Source organism: Bos taurus, chromosome 25, assembly GCF_002263795.3.
Source record: "Bos taurus isolate L1 Dominette 01449 registration number 42190680 breed Hereford chromosome 25, ARS-UCD2.0, whole genome shotgun sequence".
Classification (NCBI taxonomy): Eukaryota; Metazoa; Chordata; class Mammalia; order Artiodactyla; family Bovidae; genus Bos; species Bos taurus.
The window spans coordinates 25,023,946-25,049,022 of NC_037352.1; the positions used below are offsets into that span (position 1 = coordinate 25,023,946).

The window sequence follows — 25,077 nt, forward strand, 5'->3', positions numbered from 1 at the left end:
ATCTTCCCGACCCAGGGATCACACCGGAGTCTCCTGCACCGGCAAGCGGATTCTGTACCACTGAGCCACCTGGGAAGCCTCGGGCCTATGAGTACTTGCCTCTTAAGTTCATCCTCTTTCATGACTTGATCTTTTTTGTCTCCAATCACCAAAACTCGGTATCTGCATAGGAAACAGAAGAAGCGCTTGTCAAGGGAACCCAGCCGACCTTTCTGAGCCAAGGTGATGCTCGAGTGAGGTGGCTACTATCAGCTAAACGTTGGAAAAAAATAATTGGTAAACTCCCTAAAATTCAAACTCATACATGTAAATTAAAATGAGAAAACACTGCGTTCTGCCCAGTGAATGAGCGTGTTGTAAGAACGAGGGTCGGAAAAATGAGGAATGTTCGGTCACTGACCATCTTGAGGCGATAAGGGGACATGTTAACTTGTAGACAGTGACTGTTAACTGTTTCCGGAGGAGGAAGCCAGCTGTGGGCTCATCACGATGAACAACAAGCACAGAAAGGAGCCCGGGAATAAACAACCTCACAGGGGAGGAGCTGTAGGTGATCGTGTTACACGTTAACTCCCCATCTATTTTTCTGCGCTCCATGCAATTTTTAAATTAAAAAAAATTTTTTGGGGCCACACCATGTGGCACATGGCATGTTAATTCCCCAACCGGGGATTGAACCTGTGCCCCCCGCGTTGGAAGCGTGGAGCCTCAACTACTGGGCTGCCAGGGAAGTCCCCCTGAGATCCATGTAATACTGTTTTACTGTGTTTGGACCAAGCAAATAAAAATAAACCACAGAACTCTATGAAAAAACCCACGGCCATTTATTTGTAAGTCACGTCTTGGGTTTCTACAACACTAAAGTCAAAATTCATCTCTGCAATAGTAAATTCTTCCTAAAATTTAGCAGTAAGACAAAACACCTTTTCAGAAGAATGTGAACTGGTTTTAGTCAAACGAGAAAATATTTGGGACCATTTTTCTCTCTTACTTTGCCTGCCAGAATGCTCAAGATCAAATCTAGTGGTCAGCTGTTACAACTGGAACTTTTTTTCTTTCCTCTAGATAGGTCATGAACTCACCTTTACAAATCTTTGTCTTCTTTAATAACTTAAAGTTGGCCCATGTGTTTATTAAAAACACGTGGGGATAGAAGTTACAGGTAGGTAAACAAGCTGCCTGAAACACCTTCACGACTGAAGACAAAGCACAGCACTTAGGAGTTCTGGGTAAGAGTTTGCAGCAAAAGCAAAATCTATAAGCAACTACAGAGTGCTCCTTGGCCCTGGCACAGAGTGGGCAGGACACGAACTAGTTGCTGGGTGAATGAAAGGATGAGACCCCCAACCAAAACAGAGGGCGGGCTGCAGAGGTACCACACAGCTCACAGTGGGACCTGACAGATGGACGTCGTCTCTAGAGGAAGAAATTTGGAAATACAGTGGCCACAGGGACTATGCTGATGAGGATGGTGAGGAGAAGGGATTCACATCTGGATGAGGCAGCAGAAACAGGCCTGGTTCAACAGCACTCAAGATTTTAAAACTGCACAGATTCTGGGAAGCTCAAGTGTGTTCCTCTCCAGGTGCCCAGGGGTGTAGCTGTAAAGAACAGGGGCTCTGGGGTCAGACCCACCTAAGTTCAAATCCTGGCCTGGGGCGTACTAGCACCATGACCTTGGGAAGCTTCGTACATCTCAAGGTTTCCTGGTGCATAAAATATGCAATCTTAAAAGCACTCCAATATCTGAGCAAGCCCCGAGTGAGCCAGAGCAGGGCCGCACCGGAACGGAAGGGAGCGCCCCGTGGGGTGTAGGGGATGGCGGCGTCTCCCCAGTTTCAAGCCCCCCGGAGAGGAGACGAGAGGTGCAGAGTCAGAGGAGCACAGGGCTCGCTGCCGGGTCAGGTGAACGGCTGGTGGGGGATGCGCCTGTTGCTGGTGACGCACCCTCTTGCCCCAAGACCACACAGAACCTTCCTGGAGGAGCCTTACCTGGCAAACAGCTCCTCGAGCGTGTCTGGGATTTCAAGGTTTGGATTCTTTAGGGCTGAACTGAACTTCTCTCTAAGCTTTGCCACAAATTCTTTAAACTCGCTGGCACAAACCTGTTGACGTGAGAGAACGAGACCTTAAGCCCTTTCTCTCCTTGAAGGGAGGTTTCACTAACACACAATGAGGAAAATCCTGGAGCAAATGCCCAGAGCAGCGTGCCCCCAGAAACCCAGACAGAAACGCTGTCTCCTGTGCCCTCTCCCAGCCCCCAAGACCACTGGGAAGGTGCCGGGTGCTCACCACTCTGGAGCCGGCGAGCCTTACACCTGCACCGACAGCGCTTGTCCCCAAGCCCTGAACACATCCCAGGGAGTCCCTCCAATCAGCAGCCTGTGTCCCCTCACCACCTCCCTCCCTCCTCTGTGCCTCACCTGTGCACGTCGGCCTCCACCCCCACACTCAGCTGTGAGTCCCAAGCCAGCCCCTCCTCCTCTGTACCCACCCATGTCCGCCCAAGACCAGACCTGGATCATAGCGTGGCCCCTCACTGCCTCGCCACCCCAGGCTCGTGCCTCCAACTCCTCCTCCACGGTGTGGCCGGCAAACCCACCCTGTCACCCTGCCAGCCGGTGCCAGGGCTATAGGACAGGGTCACGCTCTTTCCTGATGCCTCTCGCTGAGGCCCTCCCACGGGGCGCCTCGCCCCTCTTCCTTGTCTGCCTTTCCTTGGCTGGTCCCTCGTCTCTACGGTCTGGGCTCAGTGGTGACACATCTGAAGGGCCCTGTGTGATAACAGACGGTCGCCTACTTCCTTCATCCCATTCTTCCCTAGCGGTGGAGCCAGCCCCAGCGTGGTGTGGGCAGGCAGCCTGCCCAGCCTTGGGGGCGAGTCAGGACAGATCTTCTGGAAACGGCTGTCCCCTCCTCCCTTGACACAAGGGCCCTCTCCCCACTTCTTCCTGCCTTGGGATTCTGTTGTGAGATGTCAGCCATGAGGTGACCAGCATGAAGACGGAAAGCTGACCCCCGGGGATGGGGAATGAGTGACAGAATGAACCCGGGACCCTGACGACGTTTCTGCTCTGCTGCCCCGTGAGGGACAGCCGACTTCCGGGCTGCTTAGCACAGTGTTAGGTTTTCCTCTGTCACTTGCATCAGTCAGTTCAGTCGCTCAGTCAAGTCCGACCCTCTGCGACCCCATGAACCACAGCACGCCAGGCCTCCCTGTCCATCACCGACTCCCGGAGTTTACCCAGACTCGTGTCCACTGAGTCACAGATGCCACCCAACCATCTCATCCTCTGTCATCCCCTTCTCCTCCTGCCCTCAATCTTTCCCAGCATCAGGGTCTTTTCAAATGAGTCAGCTCTTCGCATCAGGTGGCCAAAGTATTGGAGTTTCAACTTCAACATTAGTCCTTCCAATGAACACACAGAACTGATCTCCTTTAGGATGGACTGGTTGGATCTCCTTGTAGTCCAAGGGACTCTCAAGAGTCTTCTTCAACACCACAGTTCAAAAGCATCAATTCTTCTGCGCTCAGCTTTCTTTATAGTCCAACTCTCACATCCATACATGACTACTGGAAAAACCATAGCCTTGACTAGATAGACCTTTGTTGACAAAGTAATGTCTCTGCTTTTTAATATGCTGTCTAGGTTGCATCAGAAGCACTCCTAATTCTCCCTCTGTGACCTCAGCACCCTGTGCTCTCCTGTGGGGTGGCTACACTGTTCTGCGATGTCCACCTCTCTGCCTGACTCACTGGCCTCGGCTGGCACCAAGGCTGGACACACACACAGCGGAGTCCAGTGCTGGCTCAACAAATCAGGGGTAAGCAGACTGTGAGCCACATGGCAGAGGAGTCTGGGTCTGGAAACATAAGCTTCCTTCCTGGTCAGTCCCTGTCCCAGCCCTGCCCACAGAAAACTCAGAAAGAAAACTCATCGCCTATCCGTGAGCTTTCCAGACGTCTAAATGTTTGTAATTTCTGAAGAGCTGCCCTACTTTCTTAACAAAATAGACCCAAGGCACAGCAGCGTTGCCAAGAGGCAAGCCAAATTCTAATTGTCTTTAAAAAACTGATGCTGGATGCCAGATCAAGAGAGGTTCACAGCCAAAAACCTGACAAGTCAATTTCCCAGATGAGCGCGGGAAAAGCCCAGGTCTGCACGGCCGGCAGAGGGACCCAGAGGACCAGACCTCTGTGTCTGGAAACCTAGAAACCCTTTCCTTAGGGCAGGCTGTGCCCAGCCACCGCACGGCACCCACCTTTGGGTTTCCGTAGTCACCTTTCCGACTCAGGAACTCCCCAACAAGCGCCTTATCCTGGTACACCTCGGCGAGGCAGACCCTGCAGGAAAATGGACCACAGGGAAGCCTGGGCACTGCAACCATGCCCACGTTCAGAACCACCGAAGATTTCTAACGCTGCTGGCGTCAGCTAATCACGAAGTGTGACTGGCTTGTGTGCCTGCTGGGTGATCGCAGCTTTCAGAAATGAAGGATTTGGGGTCAGCCTGTTACTGCATACACTTTACACCTCGGCCTCTCCAAGCTCCCACCCTCCTGCCCCTCACAGGGGTTTGGCCAGGACTCTGGGAAAGATCTACGTGGAAGCGTATCATAAACTTAAAAACAGGCCCCAGGGGTTGGTATTAAGAGCTCCGGGCTCCTCCATCACCCTTGTCCACCACATCCTTCTTCACATCTCTATGGTGACAGGACAGCCTGACCGCCCACCAGGAAACAGAGGGAAGACAGCCAGTGTGTGCTGAGCTCCTGGGGGCCGGGCACTTCTGACCCTCACAAGGAGCTTGCAAGGAAGAGGCTGTCATTCCATTTCACGGCTTGGTGAGCTGTAGGGACCCCCTGCCCCCGAGGTCACACAGAGGCCAAGGGTCAGGTGGAGCCCTGCTCACAGATGGGGAAACAGCCTCTGACGGGGTAAGCGCCCCGTCCCAGGCCCCACGACTCTGAACTGCGGTGAGAACGGAGACTCAGGCCTCCAAGCCCTGCAAGCCCTCTCGTCCCCTGCCCTGGCCGCTGCAGGACGAGAGGAAGAGCGTCAGGCGGGGGCCGGGGAGCCCAAGTCCAGACCTCGCTCACTGCAGCTCTCCATCACCCAGCAAGCACCATCCTCTCTATGCGCCTGTTTCCACTTTGAGAAAAAAGAGGACTTTGGACCAGGGGATCATAGCCTTTTCTGATAGAACATTTTAAGAGCATTCCACACACTGGGCAAGTGGCTTCACACAGGAAGGCCCCCTGGTGTCTAACCCAGTGGTTCTCACCAGGAGCGATCTGGGCCCCGTGGGAGATGTGTGAAGACACTTTTTGCCGTCACAGCTGGGGAGGGGGGGTTGCTACTGGTGCCTAGTGGACGGAGACACGGATGCTGTTAAACATCCCACAGAGCATAGGATGCCCCACACAAATGATCCGGCCCCATGTGTCAGCAGCGCTGAGACCCAGAAGCCCAGAAGAGCTGAATCTCCTCCATGGTCAGGGCTGGGTGCCTTCCCTCCAAGCTGGCTGCCTGCACGCAGCCCAGGGCTTGGGATCAACCTGGAGCCGAGCTCTCTCACTGACCCATGGCACGGGCATCAGCTGGTGGGAGCGGTTTCTCCCAACCCTGCTTGGGTCCCCTCCTGGCCCCACCCTCCTGCTGGCTGCAACCGGAGAACATCTCTGGCTTCACAAGGCATCCTGAAGTCTAAACAACACCTTACGTGTGCGAGTGCCCAGAATCACACCCGGCGCCCCGGATCAAGGGCCACCTCACTAACAGCCTCCAAAACACATCTGACGTGCTCCTGGAAGACTCAGACTTTATCCACCTGGATTCTACAGCCAACTCCTAAGCAGATGGGATGAAAAAAGAGGAAAGAACAAACGAGAAGCCTGGGGACACCCTCGACGGGGAGTTCCGGAAGTTCAAAGGCGGCTTACTTGTAGTTCAGATAGGCTTGTGGGTTTTTGATTATGTAGCGAGCTCTTCGTCCGACCGACAGGGAGGTTTTATCCAGAGACTCTTCCAAGGTCGAGTGCAGGATGTCCCGCACGACCTGCCAGGGGACGAACGGGCCCTTCACCTGGATCAGACACAAGCCGAGATGGAAGGTCAGTGGCCCCGGAGCCCACGGCACGGGCCACTAGTGTGAGGGAGGGGAGTCGGCCTGTGCAGCCTCTTCCCTCAGCAGACACACAAAACTCGGCCATAGTTACTGGGTACTGACCACGGGCCTGGCGCCAAGTGGGGGCTGGGAAGAAAGGAGTAAGACAAACACTTAACATCCAGTGGGAAGCGTCTCTGGGTGACTAACAGAGGTGCCTGGAGGGTGCTGGGTAGTACTGAGTGGAAGGCAATGTTAGGGGAGCTCAGGAGGTCTGTGACATGGTTTGTGGAGGGTTGTGCTCAGAAATGCTGTGTGTGGTGCCTGTGGTCACACTGATGGAAACAGAACGCGCAGAGTCCCGGGCTCAGGGCCCCTCTCAGGAAACACGGGCAGGAAGGCAGAGCCCAGGCGAAGAAGGGGCATGATGACAAGGTTTTTTTCTTAGTGCCTGAGCATGAGGGGGCCGGGGAGTCTGGTGTGAGCTGAAGTGAGTGAGTGGAGGCTCCATGTAGGCCTCTCCCATCATCACCATGAAGAGACAAGGGCCAGACATGAGGGACAGCAACACGCCATCAGGTTCCTCCTGGCAGAAGGGGCCGGGATGCAATTTAGGAACGCACAAAGAGGTAAGAAAATGATCAAGCAAAGGGGTTTAATGAGCTTAAATTAAAGGCAGAGAGCAACACACGGCCTCTGGGTGGGTGTCTTTGGCCAGTATGGCAGAAGGACAGGAAATACTGACTATGCTGTGAAGCTGCCTCACCCGCTCTGCCTGGTGGTGTTACTACCTGCCAGGGCCCTGGACGGGAGGCTGGCGGAGCCCACACTCCTGGGGCTTCTATGGACCAGCCTGATGGGACACTGGCCTTGGTGTGGCTGGAAGGTGGGGCATGAACCCAGGCGTGAGCCTGGGGCCATAGCTACACAAACAAGTAAGAAGCCTCGCTGCCTCTAGAAGCAGCCACTCCAGCGGGCCAAGAGGGACCAGAAGCCAGAGGAGCAGCATGACATGTGTGCAGCCAAGGGGTGGAGCGAGGGCGCAGTAACCACTTCCTTTCAGCAGATCAATGGTGCCTTTCCAGAGATGATAAGCAGTAAATGAAAGATAAACAGGACTATTCCAGGCAGATGAGGATGGGAGGCGGGGAGCAGGCAAGGGACAGAATCCCGGTGAAGAGACAGCGAGTGCAGCTCTCAGCTGTGTGACGCTGCTTGTTGTTGCTGTTTACTAAGTCACGTCCGACTCTGCAACCCCATGGACTGTAGCCCGCCAGGCTCTTCCGTCCATGGGATTTCCTAGGGAAGAATACTGGAGTGGGTTGCCGTTTCCTTCTCCAGGGGATCTTCCCAACCCAGAGATCAAACCCGCGTCTCCTGCACTGGTAGGCGGGTTGTTTATCATCTGAGCCACCAGGGAAGCCCGAGCTGTGTGGTGTGCAGCCAGGCAAAGACACAGATGTGTGAGCTGAAGGCTGGAAAGAGAGGTGCAAAAGTGAGTGTGGGGTTCACTGGGAAGATTCTGGGAGATGCTTCTCCCACGGGCCGAGTGGAGTAGATGCGATGAGTGGTCCCAGGGCCATGCTCCTCCCTGTGTGGGTCAGAAGAGAAAGAGCCTCCCAGACGAGAGGGACTCACAGTCAGAGGGCTGGAAGCTGGGGTGGGGTGGAGAGGCGAGCGGGATGAGGGGGCGCACCTTGGTGTTGAGGACGTTGCTGGCGATCCGGCAGAGCATGAGCAGCCCGTCCTCCTGCAGTGACCAGGTGACCCGCAGCCGTGTCATCCTCTGCAGGGCGCTCTGGTCCGCCTCGTCATGGTAACGCCTTTTGTTCTTGTCTTCCGGGAGCTCTTCTAAGGCGGGGATAGCACAGGGGGTTTTGAACAACTGTTTGAGAGCTGTTATTCCAGAAAGCAGAAGGGTCCCTACCCAGTGGGTGGGCCTGGATCAAGGTGTCAGTTATCAGCATCTCATCAAGTGGGGAGTCATGTCAACTAGCCACAAAAGACTCAGCCCAACGGGACAGATTTTTTTTAACCCCTTTCATCATTTCTGTTTGGTCAGATTTCATGGTGACAGGCTGGGCAGCCTGATGCAGCCGGTTATCTGCCTGCCTCCAATCTTTCCCTCGGAGGCACTGAGCCCTCTGAAGGTGCCTCGCCTCCCTCAGAAGCCCTCTGAAGGAACCTGCTCAGGGTGTGCTCTCCAGATAAGTGGGACCCCACCATTCCCTGCTCTGCGACCTCAGAGATGCTGTGTACACTCTGGTGCAGCAGGGTGACAACAAGGCCCACTGTCCAGGGCTAAGTAACTTCAGGACTGACCCAGACGCCTTAAAAGCACCTAGAGCAGTGCCTGGTGCAAAGGAACTGTTACCTAAGTAATATCAAGCACAAACATTATGCAATATTTGCTGGGTGCCAAACACTGGCTTAAGCTTTTTACATATATTCACTTACAATAATAATACTTGGCAACCATGCTAGGAGAAGGATACAACTATTATCCCCATTTGGCAGGTGAGGAATCTGAAATGCACAGAGACCCAGCACCTTGCCTGAAGTCAAAAATCCTAGGAAGCGGCAGTTAGGATGGGAACCCTGAGCTCTAAAACCACTGGGTTTCCCCAGACTCCACCCTCCGCTCCCCTCCCTGCTGGGAAACACTGGCAGGAGTTCCAAAGGCAGATGCCATATGCTACCGCCAATTCTAAAAGACTGTTTGCTTAGTGAGCATATTTCAAATGAGAGCAGGAGAAAAGTGGGCAAGATCATTTGCATTCAAAGCAACACCACCATTGGATTTTGCTTTGCAGTGAATTCAGGTCTTTTCGAGCCAATCTGATCTTACACGTATCTGGACAGGCTAAACGGAGGGGGCCGTTTCAGCTGATGCGAAGCTATTTGTTATGAGCACCAGCTGAGTAAATCACTAAAAATGGGTTCCTGTTAAAGCATTCTGCTCTCAGCTGAAACAGCTAAAGCTATCAGATCATTGTTAAAACGCATGGTCCACTGAAATGACAAAGAAGTGACTAAAAACCAGGACACTGGTCTCCTTGCTGCCCTCCTTCACTGTGAATGATGCCCGAATGAAGAATTCAAAATGGGAATCGAACAGGTGCCGTGCACAAGGGGTTCACAAGATCCAGAGAGATCCCGCAGGCTTAAATGACTCCCGCGCTCCCTCTGATTTAAAAACACAACTTGAAACTTTGTCCTGAGTACAAATGCTGATGTTAAAAGGTGAACCAAGAGAATAATAGGATTTGAACCGGCTGTGATAAGGCCTTGGCTAAGGATTTTTGCAAAGGTTTTTTTTTCCCAGTTGAGATGAAATTAAAAATGTGAACAGAAGGAGTCACTAACTGAAATGGCTCTATATACTACCGTATATAGACTGAAAAAGCAGGGGGGGATGTATAGAAAGTTCAAGGCCCTCTCGGCCAACAGGATGGGCTTGGAAAACAAAACACAACCACACAGTTAGCGCTGCAAGCGGAGCGGGGAACCGGAGTCTGAGGGCAGCACTCAGGCCGGGCTACAGGGAGGCTGCTGCCCGTCCCTGGCTGGACCGGGCAAAGGCGAGCCCCACAAACACAAACAATCATGGCCAAACCTTTCTTCTTCCTCTTGATCTTCTTCCCTGGGTCCTTCTTCAGCCGTTTGCGCTTCTGGCTTTTCCCACCCTTCACTTTCTGGTTCCGCTCCAGCGTGGGCTCTCGCTCCACCTCGATGTGCTCATCTCTGTCGGCACACAACCCCGATCCAGCTCGAGCGTCTCCCCAGACCGTCAACCTGCCGTTGCCTGGAAACAAGCAAAGGAGCCCGGCATTGCAGAAGGCCCCCGCAAAGGCTGGAACACGGCGCGGCGCAGGGGTCCCACCGGCCCAAGCTGGCCCCGTGTCTGTCTCTGCTGAGCTCCCGGCCCATGTACCTCCGGCCCCAAGAGGCATCGGGCGCTTGGACAGAAACGTCTGCAGCCTCATCGTGAGCCCGTTCTCCGACGTGGTGGTCTCCTGAAAGACAAGGATGGCACTGAAGTGTGAGCTTCACTGGGCCCCCAGGAACCCAGTGCAGCCGCAGCGCTGAGTGTTGAGTCCCTGATGACGAGGCGGCGCAGGGACCGCCACCTTCCTGTGGCACACACACCCCGTCTCGTGGGACCTGGCACACACACCCCATCTCGTGGGACCGCTTAGACTTTCCTTTCTTTCTTTTTAAAAGGAATACTTGTACTGATCGAAGAATAAATTAGCATCCATGGGGGGAAAGAAAAAAGAAAGTCAGGTAGATATTTACAAAGTCCTGCTGTACCTTCAGTACTTACGGATGCAATTACTCGTGTCTCTGGTCAATTTTGGTTTGGCCAATTCAAAAACTGTGAGCTGGGACTTTCCTGGTGGTTTAGTGGTTAACAACCCACCGGCCAATGCAGGGGACACGGGTTCAATGGTCTAGAAGATCCCACATGCCGCGGGTCAACTAAGCCTGTGCGCCCCAACTACAGAAGCCCGAGCACCCTGGAGCCTGCGCTCCACAACAGAAAGAAGCCACCGTAATGAGAAGCCTGAGCACTGCAATGAAGACCAGCCCCCTCTCGCCACAACCAGAGAAAGCCCACACACAGCAATCAAGACCCAGGGCAGCCAAAAACAGAAACAGAGTAAGTAAATCTTAAAAACAAAATCTGTGAGCCAGGGAAGGGAGAGGCAGTGAGCAGTGATGGCCGGGGCTGGGTGAGATGGTCCCAGGACGGACGCCCTGAGCCAGGGAAGGGAGAGGCAGTGAGCAGTGATGGCCGGGGCTGGGTGAGATGGTCCCAGGACGGACGCCCACCTTTTTGGCCTTGTCCATGATATAGCTGGTCCAGATCCAATTGCGCTTCAGGTGTGCGTAGAAGCTGGAGTCGAGCCCCGCGGCTCCCAGGCCGTCTCCGGGGATGATGCCTTCATCCACGACCTCGCGGCTGCCCCTGGGAGTTGGGAAATAAACAGACACCGAGCCTCCTTGGGAACTGGGAAGAGAGCCCATGGAGTGGGTGGGGGCATGTACTGCAACTGCTACCTTCCCACAAAGACATCTGACAGGTAGCAGTAAAGAATTTGTCAAAAATCCAGATTTTTATGTAAAAATCCCAGTTTTTGAACTTCGGCAACTGGTTCTTTTTAGTTTTTGACAATGGGGAGGCTAACTGCCTCATGGCTGGGGCCAGAGTGAGCCATGGCCACCAACCCGCAGCCCCGCAGCAGGGACTCAGGCCTCCAGGTCCGACAGGGAGCCTGACTGCGGGGGGGCGGCCCACAGCCTGCAGGACGAGACCCCCTGCGGCTGTGCACTCGGGGACGGGCGGGACGCACATGGTGTACTCCATCATGGCACACTTGCGCTCCAGCGTGTACTTGTCCATGGCGTTCTCCTGCTCCTTCTGCATTCTGCCCTCCTCATCGCTGCCCTGGTCTGGGCCGCTGCTCTTCCGGGCGCGTGGGCAGCGCACTACGCCTAGGAAAGAGACACGAGCCCCGCTGAAGACACCTTTCTGCCAATGTCTGCTGCTGGGTGGCAAGAGGAGTGAATTCCCTTTCTGGGACTAGGATCCCCACCAGGGAAGAGGGGCTGAAACCGGTGGACCTCTTTGCACCAAACATCTTACATCATCATGTTGCGGGGGAGCAGGAGGAAGAGTTAGTTAGTAAGGCTGGTGGGTGAACCTGAGAAGAGACTGCACAGCCTGGATTCTATAAAGGCGGGAAGGCGAGCAGGCGACCAGAGAAACCCCAGGCCTTCTTTCTTCCTGGTGGAGGCCGCAGGGAGCCGCATGCCACAGGCCCGGGCTTACCCAGGGGCTCAGTGGTAAAGAACCTGCCTGTCGATGCAGGAAACACAAGCTCGATCCCTGGGTTGGGAAGATACCCTGGAGGAGGAAATGTTAACCTACTCCAGTAAAGTATCCTTGGCCTGAAGAATCCCATGGACAGAGGAGCCTGGCGGGCTACAGCCCCTGGGGTCGCAAAGTGTGGGACACGACTGAGCGTCTGAACAACAACAGACACGACCACACAGCTCTGGGGTACGTGCGCTGTCTCTTCACCAGGATCCCTGAGTGCCCTCTGCAGAGATGCATTTGCTGAGAGGAGAAAGTAAGCAAACTGCACTTCTTGAAAAGAAATGTGAAACATGATTAAAACCTTTGCTTGAGGGGCTTCCCTGGTGGTCCAGTGGTTAAGAATCCGCCTGCCAATGCAGGGGACCTGGGTTTGATCCCTGGTCCAGGAAGATCCCACGTGCCGCGGGACAACTAAGCCTGCGTGTCACAACTGCTGAGCCTGCGCCCTAGAGCCCGTGCTCCGCAATAAGAGAAGCCACTGCAATGAGAAGTCCAGTCTCCACAACTAGAGAAAGCCCGTGCATAGCAATGAAGATCCAGCACAGCCATAAATAACCAATTAATTAATTAAAAGAATTGCTTGAGTCAGGCCAGGGAAGGTTATGATAATCTGCAGACTATCAAAGAGCCTCCTGCAACATGGTCAGCTGGAGACTTCAGCCTGACTGGTGGCAAGGGGCAACAGGCAGAGCCCGTGCCATGCACCTCTCAGCCAGAGCTTCACGTGAAACGTCTGGTTCAAGCTTCCCCTCAGCTCCACGAGGGGGCGGCGGCGGTGGTGTTCCCGGATTAGAAATGAAGAAACTGAGGCTCAGGAGGCTCCAAAGAGCTCACCCAGGGTCGTGTAACTGAATGGACTGCGAACCTAAGAGGACCTCAGGCGATGCCTCACCTAGCACCGCCAAGCTGCGTGTTGGGGACGCAGCCTTAGGCCACCCCCAGGACTGCTGAGCCCAAGTCCCTGGACGGCACCCAATAACCCGCATTTCAGCACGCTTCCCCAGAGCTGCCGGTGCACTCACGCTCTGTGAGTCCCACCCTGGAGGATGCCCACATCTTATTATATGATGCTTCCCCTTGGTCTGTGGGGCAGAACCCCCTCGGCCCCCGCAGATGTTTGCTGATTGAAGGGACAGTCAATGTCTGATTATCAAACTCAATAAGCCTCCCATATTTCAGCTCAAGAACACAAAAAGGGATAGAAATTCACCCGTTGTCAAGCCTGAAAGACTTTGGTGCAAATAACATACTGGTTCGCAAATTTTTATCTAGTATAAAATGCAGGGGAATTAGGGCACTTTAAAATCTGCAATGCTAAAAGCCTCGCTCATTGCTGCTGCCAGAGGAGCCTACAAAACACACTGTTTCTAACATTTGTCTGGACCCATTAAATGATCTATACAAATGCTCGTTAGCCTCTTAGCATTAAACAGTTCTACCCAAATCACAGGCTTTCCTGGTAGCTCAGGGAGGCTCAAGTTCAATCCCTTAGTCAGGAAGATCCCCTAGAGAAGGAAACGGTAACCCACTCCAGTATTCTTGCCTGTCAAATCCCATGGACAGCAGAGCCTGGCAGGCTACAGTCCATGCGGTTGCAAAGAGTCTGACACAACTGAGCACACATCAGCACAATACACATGTGGCTCCTGCTTTGCAAAAATCAAAGCATAACCTTGATCTTCAGGCGCTGTGACAGGAGGAAGACAGAAGTCCTCTCCCAGGTGCAAACGGAATGCAGCATCCTTCTCCTGGGAGAAGTGGCAAGACAGGACCCGAGGAAAACTGACTTAGAGGAAAGAGCACCAGAATGGTGGTTCTATCGCCTTCTACAAACCCTCCATTCATTCTTATAAACATGTTCAGGAGGTCGCCTGTGTATCGGGCACTTTGAGACACGCTGGGGATGAACGCCAAATCTCCTGTACTCAAGGGATTCCCAGACTGACATCAGATGACAGCAAAGATGCTGGAAAGGCTTTCTCGGAGAGAGAATGCTTGAAGTAGGGGCGGCTTGGAGAAGATGACGCAAGCCAACGGCTAACACAAAGCCCGAGCCACCCAAGCAATGGGCAGTCCGGTCAGTTCCTCCTCCAGACCTCCCACCTGCCCTCTGTCCTTCACTGTCACCAGAGGACCCGAGTCACAGTCTCCAGCTGGCCTCCCTGCCCCTGCTCTGGTGCCTCTCAGTCTATGGCCCACACAGCAGCCAGGGCAGCTTTGAAAGACATGAGATCTTGACTTACAACCACCAATGGATTCTCGCTGCTCCGAGAATAAAGCCAAAGTCTCAGGCAAGTTTGGAAGTTTGCAAGTTCTCCTGCAAGTGTCCTACAAGGCCCCCGAGTCTGACTCCTGCTTGCTTCTCCATCCCAGTGGTCAGTCTCCCTCCACATACGCTGGCCGATTCTGCTTCTTAGCTCTGGTCATGCTGGCTCAGCCTCATCCTTTAGAACTCAGCTCAAACTCTCCTGCTCAGAAAGGCTGCTTCCTGACCAGCCTAGGAAAATACCCTCGATCCGACATCCGGTGCGTTTCCTCCCCAGCACTTAACGCGCTCTGAATCTCTGTGCTGTGTGTCTTCCCCAAGAGAGCACAAGGCCTGCTGCTGTGTGATGTGCGTACGGGAAAGCGCACACAAGGTGTTCAGTAAATACCTACTCAACGCGCCCAGTGAATGAAGACAGAAGTGGAGCTGTCCACTCAGTGGGGTGGGGGCTGGGGGCCCTCCCAGGTAAGATCCATCACATTCCTTTCTAAGAGAGCTTCCAGGATACTCCAGGCCTCGGGGGACAGTCTGAAAACTAGCAGGCGGTTTCTCTCCAGCTCTAACCCCACAGAAAGGAGGGAACACAGGGAGTCCCGTAAAGGCGGCTGGTACCTAGTGGGGTGTTGAGGCAGACGCACTGCAGATCGAACCAGTAGTTCTCCACGTCCTGCACTGAGTTCAGGACGTATGAGCGCCTCTCGAAGGGCCGGCTGCTGCGGGCCACGTTGTAATGGGGGTCACAGGTGGTGGTGTCCACGACGCCCACGTTCTTCTTCAAGTAGACGAAGACCTACGAGGGAGACAGCGGACGGTGAGGGGGAAGCGCGACCTCAGAGTCGGGTAGAGTCTGGAAACGCTCAGGACCAACCACCTTCGACCGCGTGTGAAGGCCGTTTACCTGATCTTTATCCTGGAACTTCTCTGTGGGGCCGAACTGGAGCAGCCCCATGAAGCAGAGCCTCTGAAGGTTCTCCACCACCGAGAAAATGAAACGTCTGTAGGCAGAGGGGGTGGCGGGCGCTCAGTCGTTATCAGGGGGTCAGATGGGAGTGAGGGATGGGACTCGCTGCTTCTCCCCTCTTCTACCTGTGGGACCTCGAGGGCGGGCTTTGGGCCTGCACTGAGCTGAGACCCAGGACCCCTAGCCCATCACCACCCAGGGAAGTGGGGCACTGCTTCTACATAGGGGGGCTTGAGATCAAAAGTAACAACAGGAAAACCCACTTCATGATCTGCAGTCTTTATCAGCAGATTTTACTTTTAAAAGAACCTTGCAATCAAGGGCTAAAATGTCCCGGCCCACACTGCAATTGCCTCTGTGCTTTACGTAGGTCACAGAGTGGCTGAATTAATGACCTGGGGTCTCTACAACCTGGAAAAAGCAGAAACCTTTCCTTTTCTGGGTCAACCGTTACTCAGAAGCCTAATTCGGAGGGGCCTGCCGGGAGCCTCAGCTGCCCCGAGTGACCGCAGGGACCTCACCTCTTGTACAGAAGCTGCTGCCGGATGGACCTGGGGAGAAAGCGGATCAGCGTGTGCTTCTTCAGGGGGTCGTTCAGAAACTCCTCGAGGTGGTCCACCTAAGAGGGATTTTCAGTGCTCAGCTCACCCTGGAGGCCAGGGCAAGTTCCAAGAGCCGTGAAAAAACACTCAGCATTACGTTCTGGGCTGAGGTCTCACTGAGCTGGGTCATCTGCCCCATGGGGACCTGGATCCTCCTACTCCCCACCACCTCCCACATCGCTCTCTCAGCCCTGACACCCCTCCCCTCCCACCCTTCTGCCACACTGCTGGGGACCGAACACGTGGCCTCACTCACTGCTGGTGGGCATACAATGTGCTACAACATTCCTGGGGGAGCACTGGGAGACGAATATATTTATTTATATTTAAAAGAAAGAAAGAGGGGACTTCCCTGGTGGTCCAGTAGTTAAGACTCAGTGCTCCCAATGCAGGGGGCCCAGGTTCGAGTCCTGGTCAGGGAACTAGATCCCACGTGTCACAACTAAGACCCTGAGCAGCCAAATAATTTTTTTTTTTTTAAAGATAAAGGATGCTTATTGCCTTTAAAGCCATTGATTCTGCTTCTATCCTTACCCTTAGAGAAAAAATTTTAGGAGCTACCCACAAATACAGCTACTAAAAGGTATTAATCATCGTGTCACTTACAACACCAAGAAACTGGAACTTAAACACCCGAAAATACAGTACTGGTTAAATAAACTAGGGTATGTGCATAAAAGGAATACCATGGAGGGAGGTGGGAGGGGGTTTTGGGACAGGGGAACACATGTACACCCGTGGCTGATTCATGTCAATGTATGGCAAAACCCAGTACAATACTGTAAAGTAATTAGCCTTCAATTAAAATAAATTAATTTTTTTAAAAAAGAAATACTATGAATTTACTTAGTATCAAGTTAAAACAATGGTGTGGAAAACACAATACATTGTTCAGTGGTAAGAACAGATGATAAAAGAATAAACACAGTATGATCTCAACTCAGTATTTTTTTAAGAAAGGAAGCTCTCATATATACACACATTCATGTTCATACACACACGGCATAGGAAAAAAAGACTAGATGAAAACACAGGTAACACGAGCAGCGATGTCTCTGAGTGATACAGTTATGGCATTTCTATGGTAATTTCCGTTCTCTCCTTTTTTCTGTATTTACTGAATTTGTAAAAACATTTTATTGCTCCACCATAACTGTCTATTAACTTATCTAGAAGGAACAAGTCTTTGAAATATTTCCCTTGACCCACCGTCCATTCAACCCCCACAACCTACCCTGCCTGCTTGCCTGCCTATTTAATCCATCTGTCTATCTGGCCAGCCACCCGTCACCCAGCCAGCTACAGCTGAGCGCAGGTCCCCGGTGTGGATGGAACCGCGACACCAGCCCCTGCAGCGGCCTGGGAGTCGCCGTACCTTGTAGCTGACTTGCACGACCTGGGTGAAGATGGACAGGGGCAGGCACAGAAGCAGGTCGCTGACCAGGGCCCAGCCGAAGCCGAAGTCCTTGTGGACTGGGATGGGGGGGACATAGCGCTTCCACGAGGCTTCGTCCACGAACACTAGGAGAAGACAGGGGTCACTCCCCAGACTCCCGGTCTCGGTGCTGCTCTCTCCTCCCTGGTCCTGCTTCCCTCTCACCACAAACTTGGGCAAAACCCTCCCCGTCGGGCAGGAGGCCCAGAGGCTCAGGAAGGCTGGGTGATGTCTGTATAGTGATTGGGGCAGTTCAGATTATAAGGACGAGGCGTCGCCCCGGCTCCCCGCTGGACCCTGCTGTGGCGTCCTGGCCCAGGGCGTCTCACCGGTCTCCGTGGCGAGCTCCACTTCGCCCTCCCAGGTGTCCTTGGGTGCGGCATCGAAGGAGGCCTCCAGGTCGCTCCTGGAGGAGGACGGGACTCCTGCCTTCCTTTCCGAGAAGCTCAGCTCCTCCACCGTGGTAGGGTGCCCGTAGATCAGGTACCACAGAAACATGTGGATCACCCGCAGGCGAGGCATTTTGGGCAGAAACCCTAGAGAGCGCCCCAGTCCAGGAACTGGGGCGAGAAGGAAGCAGGGTGGTACGTGAAAACCCCAGGCTCCCTTCGGTTCACTTCATTCAAAAACGACCGAGGGCCCCTGGGTCCCAAGGAGACAGCAAATGCTTGCGTCCTTGTGGGACTTACTTCCTAGACGACAGACAACACACTACCTAAGATAGCACACTGGATGGAAACAGCTGATGCAGATGATACAGCAAGGAAGGGAGAGCAGGGCGATACTTGTGCAGAGGCCTGAGGGGGTGGCCTGGAGCTGGTGGAGTGGGCCATGCAGACACACACACCCCAGGGCGAATGCAACGCGCCTAGCTTTCCTTCCTGGTGGCTCTGCTGGTAAAGAACCCACTTGCCAATGCTGGAGACTCCAGAGACGCGGGTTCGATCCCTGGGTCAAATCCCCTGGAGGAGGAAATGGCAACCCACTCCAGTATTCTTGTCTGGGAAATCCCATGGACAGAGGAGCCTGGTGGGCTACAGTCCATGGGTTCACAGAGTTGGACACGACTGAGTGCACATCCACACGCAGCATACTGGGGAAGGGCCAGGAGGCCCAAGGGACGGGGCAGAGCAAGGAAGCAGGGGAGTGGGAGGTGAACCGCGGGGAGCAGGGAAGGGGTCCTCCAGGACAGGCTCAAGGCTGTTCTTCTAAACACTCCAAAATCAGGTTCTTCTAAAGAGCTTATTTCTTTGACACCAAGTACCCCCTGACTTGCCCCAGACAGAAGAGACAGGTGAGAGACAAGATGTGGCGGGGAGGACAAGGGGCCCAAGGGCCCCTCCTCCGGCGCCAGGCCTAGACCCTATGAGGAGCCCTTGGCTGCCTCTCACCCCGCCAGGCACGTGTGCTGCTTGGGTGCACGTCCTTGTGTGAGTTCCCCTCCCCCATATGCACTTTCTAACTGAGAAGCCTCGAGAGGAAAGGCCGAGCCCACGTGTCTGGAGAACTCAGCAAGTGGGGTCCCTCCTGCTAGGCATCCCCGGCCGCTGGGGTCCCCGCCAGGACGTCTCCGCTTGAGGTCTGTGCCCTGTCACCGCTGGCCCCTCCACCAACGTGCACGCTGTGATCACAACTGCAACTGAAGCTCTGACTACGAAGGCCAGGCTGTGTGCACGGCCCAGCAAAGCTGACGTCAGAGCAGCTTGGTGCAGGGGTGAGGGAGGTGCTGTCGTTCGGTCGCTCGGACGTGTCCCACTCTTTGCAACCCCACGGACTGGAGCCCACCAGGCTTCCCTGCCCTTCACCATCTCCCGGAGTTTGCTCAGACTCCTGTCCGCTGAGTTGGTGACGACATCCAACCATATATCCTTGCTGACGGGAGGCAGCCCTGTTGGAGACCTGCATCCTGGAAAACTGGATGAATGCTCATACTCATCAGTGGCTGTAACTCCCAGAGGCTGCAGGGTCGGGAGAGGCAGAGATTTTCAGTGGTTTACCGAATGATCCGGCTCAAGGATACTCAACAGAAGGAGCTTTGTGTGTGTGTGTATGTGTTAGTCACTAAGTCGTGTCCAACTCTCTTATGACCCTGTGGACTGTAGCCTGGCAGGCCCCTTTGTCCAGGGGATTCTCTAGGCAAGAACACTGGAGCGGGCAGCCATTCGCTTCCCTGAGGGTTCTTTCTGACCCAGGAATTGAACCTAACGTCTCCCACATTGCACCTCATTCACCATCTGAGCCACCAGGGAAGCCCCATCAAATAAAACACAACTGGACCCTGACAAGGAGCGGCCTTTTACCTACGACAGGGTGGTAGTTCTTCAGCTGGGTTACGCCCATTTTCTCATGGGTCTTTTTCACCCGTCCACCTTCTGGTTTCGAGGAGGCACTTGGCTGAGCGTCTCCTGATCCACTTGGGCCCTCTTCTCCTTGACTTTCCTCTTCGGCTTCCTCTTGAGGCACTGGAGGCTGGGGCGCTTTCATCCTGAAGGTCACAGGCAAGATGTGAAGACAGTACGTGAGAAAACCAAGGGCTGAGAAACGACAGGGTCTGTCCTTAAGAATTTGGCCCCGCGGAGTCAAATCAACCGCCCACAGGGGCCAGACAGGTGATCGTAAATGGACAAATTGTGTCAGGGCACTGGACATGTGGGGGTGACCTGGAGAGTAAACCCCCACCTCCGGGGCAGCTACTACCTTGCGAGCAAGGCGGCCTACTGTGCGGATCCTCTGACACTTTCATCCATGCCAGAAAACAGGAATGGGACGCGAAATTAACTGTGCAACTGATTCACAGCACCTATGGCTGAGGCACGGCTGGCCACACAAGCCAGCGTCTGCGAGTCACATCCAGCCCTGCGCCTGCTCGGGCCCCACCTCTACTTTAAACTCAACCGAGAACATTCTCCCACAAGCTTTCTCTCAGTCCATTAGGTGGCTTATGAACAGAAAGAAAGAAGACCTCAGAGAGGCAACTGGTCACATCCAGCCCTGCGCCCACCCAGGCCACACCTCTAAGTTAAACTCAACCGAGAACACTCTCCCACAAGCTTTCTCTCGGTTCATTAGATGGCTTAAGAACAGAAAGACAGAAGACCTCAGAGAGGCAACTGGAATCCTTCTGAGCTGGGATGAAACTAGGCAAGTGTCGCGTGTCACAGGGCCTATGATTTGAAGTACTCTGTCCACACTCTATTAAAAAAGAATGAGGGACGTTAGGATTTTTTTTTTGTCTTAAAGAATCCAGGGACTTCCCTGGTGGTTCAGAGGTTAAGAATCTGCCTGCCGGTGCAGAGGACACAGGTCTGATTCTGGGTCTGGGAACTAAGATCCCACACGCCTCAGGGCAACAAAGCCCCAGAGCCGGTGCTCTCCAACAATAGAAGCCACCGCAACTAGAAGTCCACACACGGCAACCAGAGAGGAGCCCCTGCCTGCTGCAACTGGGGAAAGCCTACGTGTCACAACGAAGACCCAGCGCAGCCAAAAATAAATAAATGATAATGAAAAAAGAATCCCGAAATGGATCCTTTTTGAGACCAAGGGATCATGAATCATAAACTCCAGACCAGTGAATTCACTGATCGCACACAGCATGAATAAAGGGCTTTTGTGGAAACGGCGTCAGGTTGGAACGCTGGCCGGGGCAGCCTTACTGTGAGCTCCTGCGGAAGCGGCCACTTGCCTGTTGGCTGTGCTTGAATTGGACATCCGGAAGCGAACCTGCTCGATGGCACTTCTCACGAGAGGGTCGTTCTGGTCCATGGACGGGTGCACCACCAGGTCAACCTGCAGAGAGGGATGCGGGGGGCTCCTGAAGGAGAAGGGAGGAGCCGGGGTAGACTCAGTCCCACACCCTGGCTCCCTGCTGGATCCCTGGTCATACCTGCTGCCATTAACTTTCCAAGTGGCACTGATGGAACCAAGTGAGATGCTGATCAGTTTACCCTTACCATTTCTGGCACCCAAATCCCTCAAGCACCCAGCCACAAAGCTCTGCCGCTGCTAACGTGCTGCTCTGACGGCTGAGGAATTCTGGCCTGGAAACAGAGCAGTCTGCCCTGCGGTTCCCCAGCTGGGCTGTCATGGCCCACTGGTCCCTGCTGCTAGCTGGGGGGCGGCTCCTGACTCCCCGCTCCTGCAAGCGGAGTATCTCCCACAGGTGCCTGGGATTCCCAAGGGCTTCCATCTGGAAGAGGAAGGCAGCTTCCATTAGTCTCCCCTCGCTGGGCACGATCGGGGGCTCCTGCCAGCTGTGCCTCTGCACACACGGGCAGAGGATTCAGGGCTGCCTGTGTTGGTCTCCTGTTTCCAAGATACTGAAGTTCAACAGGAAGGTGGTGATCATTTCTCGAGCCCTAACTAGGCTGATGGATGGACATGACTTGGTGGGGCTGAGCAGCAGAGTTGGGGTGTGACAGCCGTACAGGAGGTGGCAGGCATGGTGACCTGGACCTGGGAGGGCTGGCTTCCTCTGAGAGAAGATGGCAAGGGAAGGTCTGCTAAACAGGGAACTGTGGCCAGCAGACTTCCTGCCCAAAATGGCCTGAGAGAGGGTGGGTCACAGGGAACCAGTGGCCACATCTGGGCTGCTGCTGCTGCTGCTAAGTCTCTTCAGTCGTGTCCAACTCTGTGTGACCCCATAGACGGCCGCCCAAAAAGCCACACTTGGCTCCATCTTTTCTGTTCCTCACTTGGAAAAGGGGACCCCTGCACTACCCTGACAGCTCTTTTTTGTGGTTTTGTGAGGTTCAGGTGAGATTAAAAAAAGTTAAGCAACACTTCAAGAGCATCTGAAAGCCTGGGGCCAACACCCAGCACTCCTGGCTCCCCACTCTTCACAGCCAAATGGCCAGCCAACCTCCCAAAGGCCCCGGTGGACAGAGGAGATGCAGGAGCGACGGCGAAAGGTGGGCGCCGGGCACAGCGACCCCAGCCAGCGAGGCTCCAGCAGGGCGAAGAGCCGCCTGCCAGCAGCCCACGCGCTGGGTGCCAAAGTGCTACCGAGAAACTCAAGCTTATTCTAGAGGCAGATGTACAATAACACGGTGGCCCTTTCCAGCTGGCAAACAGGCTACTACATTGGTACCCTGTGGCACGAGGCCCCCAGTACTAGGCACAGATCATCAGCGTTTACCCGGGACATGCACTCCCCATCCCCAGCTCCTTGCCCATTCCCTTGGGTACCACCTGGTGGACATGGCACCAAATAGGCGCATGGGACGTGGTGGATACCTATATATCTCTATAAACACAGACTCTCTCGACTCCTAGACAGGGTAGATATCCCTGCCTCCAGCGACTGCCCTGGGAAGGCTGCACATTCCAAAGACCTGCTCCAGGAAGATTAACAGAAACCAGAGGTGGTGCTGCTGACCGGCTGGGCGACTGTCCCCTAGTGAAAGAGGTCACAGCCCAGGACTTCCGGCCATGCTCAGGGGGACGAGAGGCAGGCTGGCTGGGGATGGGCACGGGGCAAGGTCAAGAGGGCTCAGAGCAGGTACAAAAACTGATGAGAGCTGCCAACCTGGAATGGTAGAGATGGAGTTTCCGAAGCTACTTTTTGGGATTGCTGTTTCTCAAATTTCGAAGGTCTCAAAAAATAAGATAAGTAAAAGAGACCCTAAATGACCTTGCCAGCTTAGTCAGAAAACAAAACATCAAAGTGGAGCTTTCTTAAGGCAAGAGATTTAAAACGTCGTCAGAAAAAAGGTCAGGGAATTGCAAATGCCCATCCCTGGAGCACCATTCTCTCTGGTCCCCATGCCTAGCCGGGTGTCTCGAATGACTCTGACCCTGAAAAATTTATGCCTTCGAATATGTGCAAAGCCGCTGAGCTACAGCTGCTTTGGGTAGGGCTCCAAGCTTTAAATCTTACGGAAATAGATCGATCGGGACAGAAGAGATCGATTGTCCTCACTGGACGCCCCGGCGGGGCATGCTCACTGACTCGCTGCCACCGTTTCCTCTGGGATGTGTTTTTTGCACATTTCTGTGGATAATGTGCTTGCTGCTTCGCCTGAATTTTCCACCTTCTCAGTGTTGCCTAATTTCTCCCAGTGCTACTCAGCTGAACTTGGATATGCCTCCCTTTCTCCTCCCCTTTGAGGCCGGCTGTGGGGCTGGGCCCCTGCCTTGGGGTTATACAGGCTGCGTCAGGCAAGTTATTCCTCTTTTCTGTCTCTGGCTTCCACAGGAAGTTGGGGTAAATCCCCTGCTGCCCCAGTGAGGAGGCCTGATGGGAAATTCCAAGTCATCGGCAACAAAGGAACAACCCGGGCACCAACAAGGATGTGAGAAGCTGGTAAGAAAATGCCCAGCCTGCGCAGTGGCCATGAGATACCTTCTTCTTGATGCCGTCCTGAATGACCGTCGTCCGGTACAGCCTCAGCAGACCTTCCTCGGACAGGTTCTGCACCAGGCGGATGATGGATTTCTTACAGCACTTGGTGGACACGCCTTCTTGCTTCTCCTGATCCATGATCATCTTTTGAATTCTGTGACACCACAAAAGCAGCCGTTTAATAGTCACAGTCTCAACATGGAAGGCCAGTCTCAACCCCAGCAACTGACGCCTGCCTGATGGGATCCAGCCTAAAGTGGGGGAGAATTACAGGCTGTTTTGCTACTGCGAGGATGACTTCTTAAGATGGCAAAGATCATCTCTTTCTGAGATAAACGGGTTAGCTAAGGACAGGCCACCATTCACAGCAGCTTCACGTTCTGAAACTCTCACCGGGACCTGAAGAGATTATATGATTTGTGACAAAGACGGCAGAGTCTCCGTGTTAATTCAACAACCAGCCAAGGAACGGCCCAGTTTCTCACCATCGACACCCTCAGCTCTGGAGCTCTTTTGATTCTTCTCCTCCTACATCTGTCGAGCTCTTACAGAGCCACTATGGTGATGTTTCTAGATCACCAGTCACAGAACGGCAGGGTCAGACAGGGCCTCAGGAACAACCAGCTCCATGCCTCTGCGCCCAGGAGAGGAGACACAGCCAGCAGTATCCGCAGGTGGTCCCCCCTCCCCTAGTGAGGGGACTCCCGTCCTTGCCTCAAGGGTAAGGCTCCTTCCAATCAAGAGGCTTCGATCTTGACTGCCCAGAAGCCCAAGTATGCTACCCAGGACGTGGTGGTGACAGTGGGTTAGAAGGACCAAACCAGAGAGCAGAGCCTCCACCGAACCCGGGACACGAAGCTCCACGTGTCCCTTCTGCTTTTGCTTTCATACGACATTTTCTGGACAAAAGGCTCCGTGGAGGCAGATGCTATTACCTGCCTACGCTTCCTCTCACCCTGTCCTGAGCACAAATGCCTAAGGAAGCAGCAGGGCAAACGCGCTTCCCCGTGGCCTCAGTTTCCTGCTCCACTGTGCTTTCCCTGTCAAGTGTATGGGCAGATATTCTTCAGCGTCTACACTTTTCAAATCATACAAGCAGATTCTAATCCTTCCTACCACAAAGGGCTCCTGTGAGAATCAATACAGAAGAGAGATGCAAATGCCTCCAGGTCCTTTCTGCGGATGGTGATGACTCCCACGGGCGTTATTATTAATGTAAAACAGACAGACAGACAAACTACTGCTTACGTGAATAAGCTCTCGATTAAGCGGAGGTTGGTGACGGCCTCTATGATCAGATTCCTGCGCTTCAGCAGTCGGTAGGTCTCATGGGGCTTGTCTTGGCCTGGGCCATGCTTCCCTGTCTTCTGGGAACCGCCGCTGTCCTAGAACAGAGACCGAAAGAGAATTAAAAACAATGGACTCAGCAAGGCTTGGGGGCCAGACACCATGCCTGCCGGTATGCTTTCCCTCTTTACG

General features: G+C 53.9%; 1 protein-coding gene across 1 annotated transcript in view; it reads right to left on the reverse strand.

The window, feature by feature from the left end:
- Positions 1-25,077, reverse strand: part of GTF3C1 (general transcription factor IIIC subunit 1) — an 80,185-nt gene that overhangs the window by 14,316 nt on the left and 40,792 nt on the right. Inside the window, 18 exon segments of the mRNA NM_001193241.3 lie at positions 100-162; positions 1,993-2,105; positions 4,264-4,345; positions 5,944-6,086; positions 7,804-7,958; positions 9,724-9,912; positions 10,042-10,123; positions 10,944-11,079; positions 11,465-11,606; positions 14,870-15,047; positions 15,156-15,252; positions 15,740-15,837; positions 17,196-17,341; positions 17,585-17,815; positions 19,556-19,740; positions 20,941-21,044; positions 23,599-23,752; positions 24,847-24,983. Coding sequence (NP_001180170.2) covers positions 100-162; positions 1,993-2,105; positions 4,264-4,345; positions 5,944-6,086; positions 7,804-7,958; positions 9,724-9,912; positions 10,042-10,123; positions 10,944-11,079; positions 11,465-11,606; positions 14,870-15,047; positions 15,156-15,252; positions 15,740-15,837; positions 17,196-17,341; positions 17,585-17,815; positions 19,556-19,740; positions 20,941-21,044; positions 23,599-23,752; positions 24,847-24,983 — 2,435 coding nt within the window.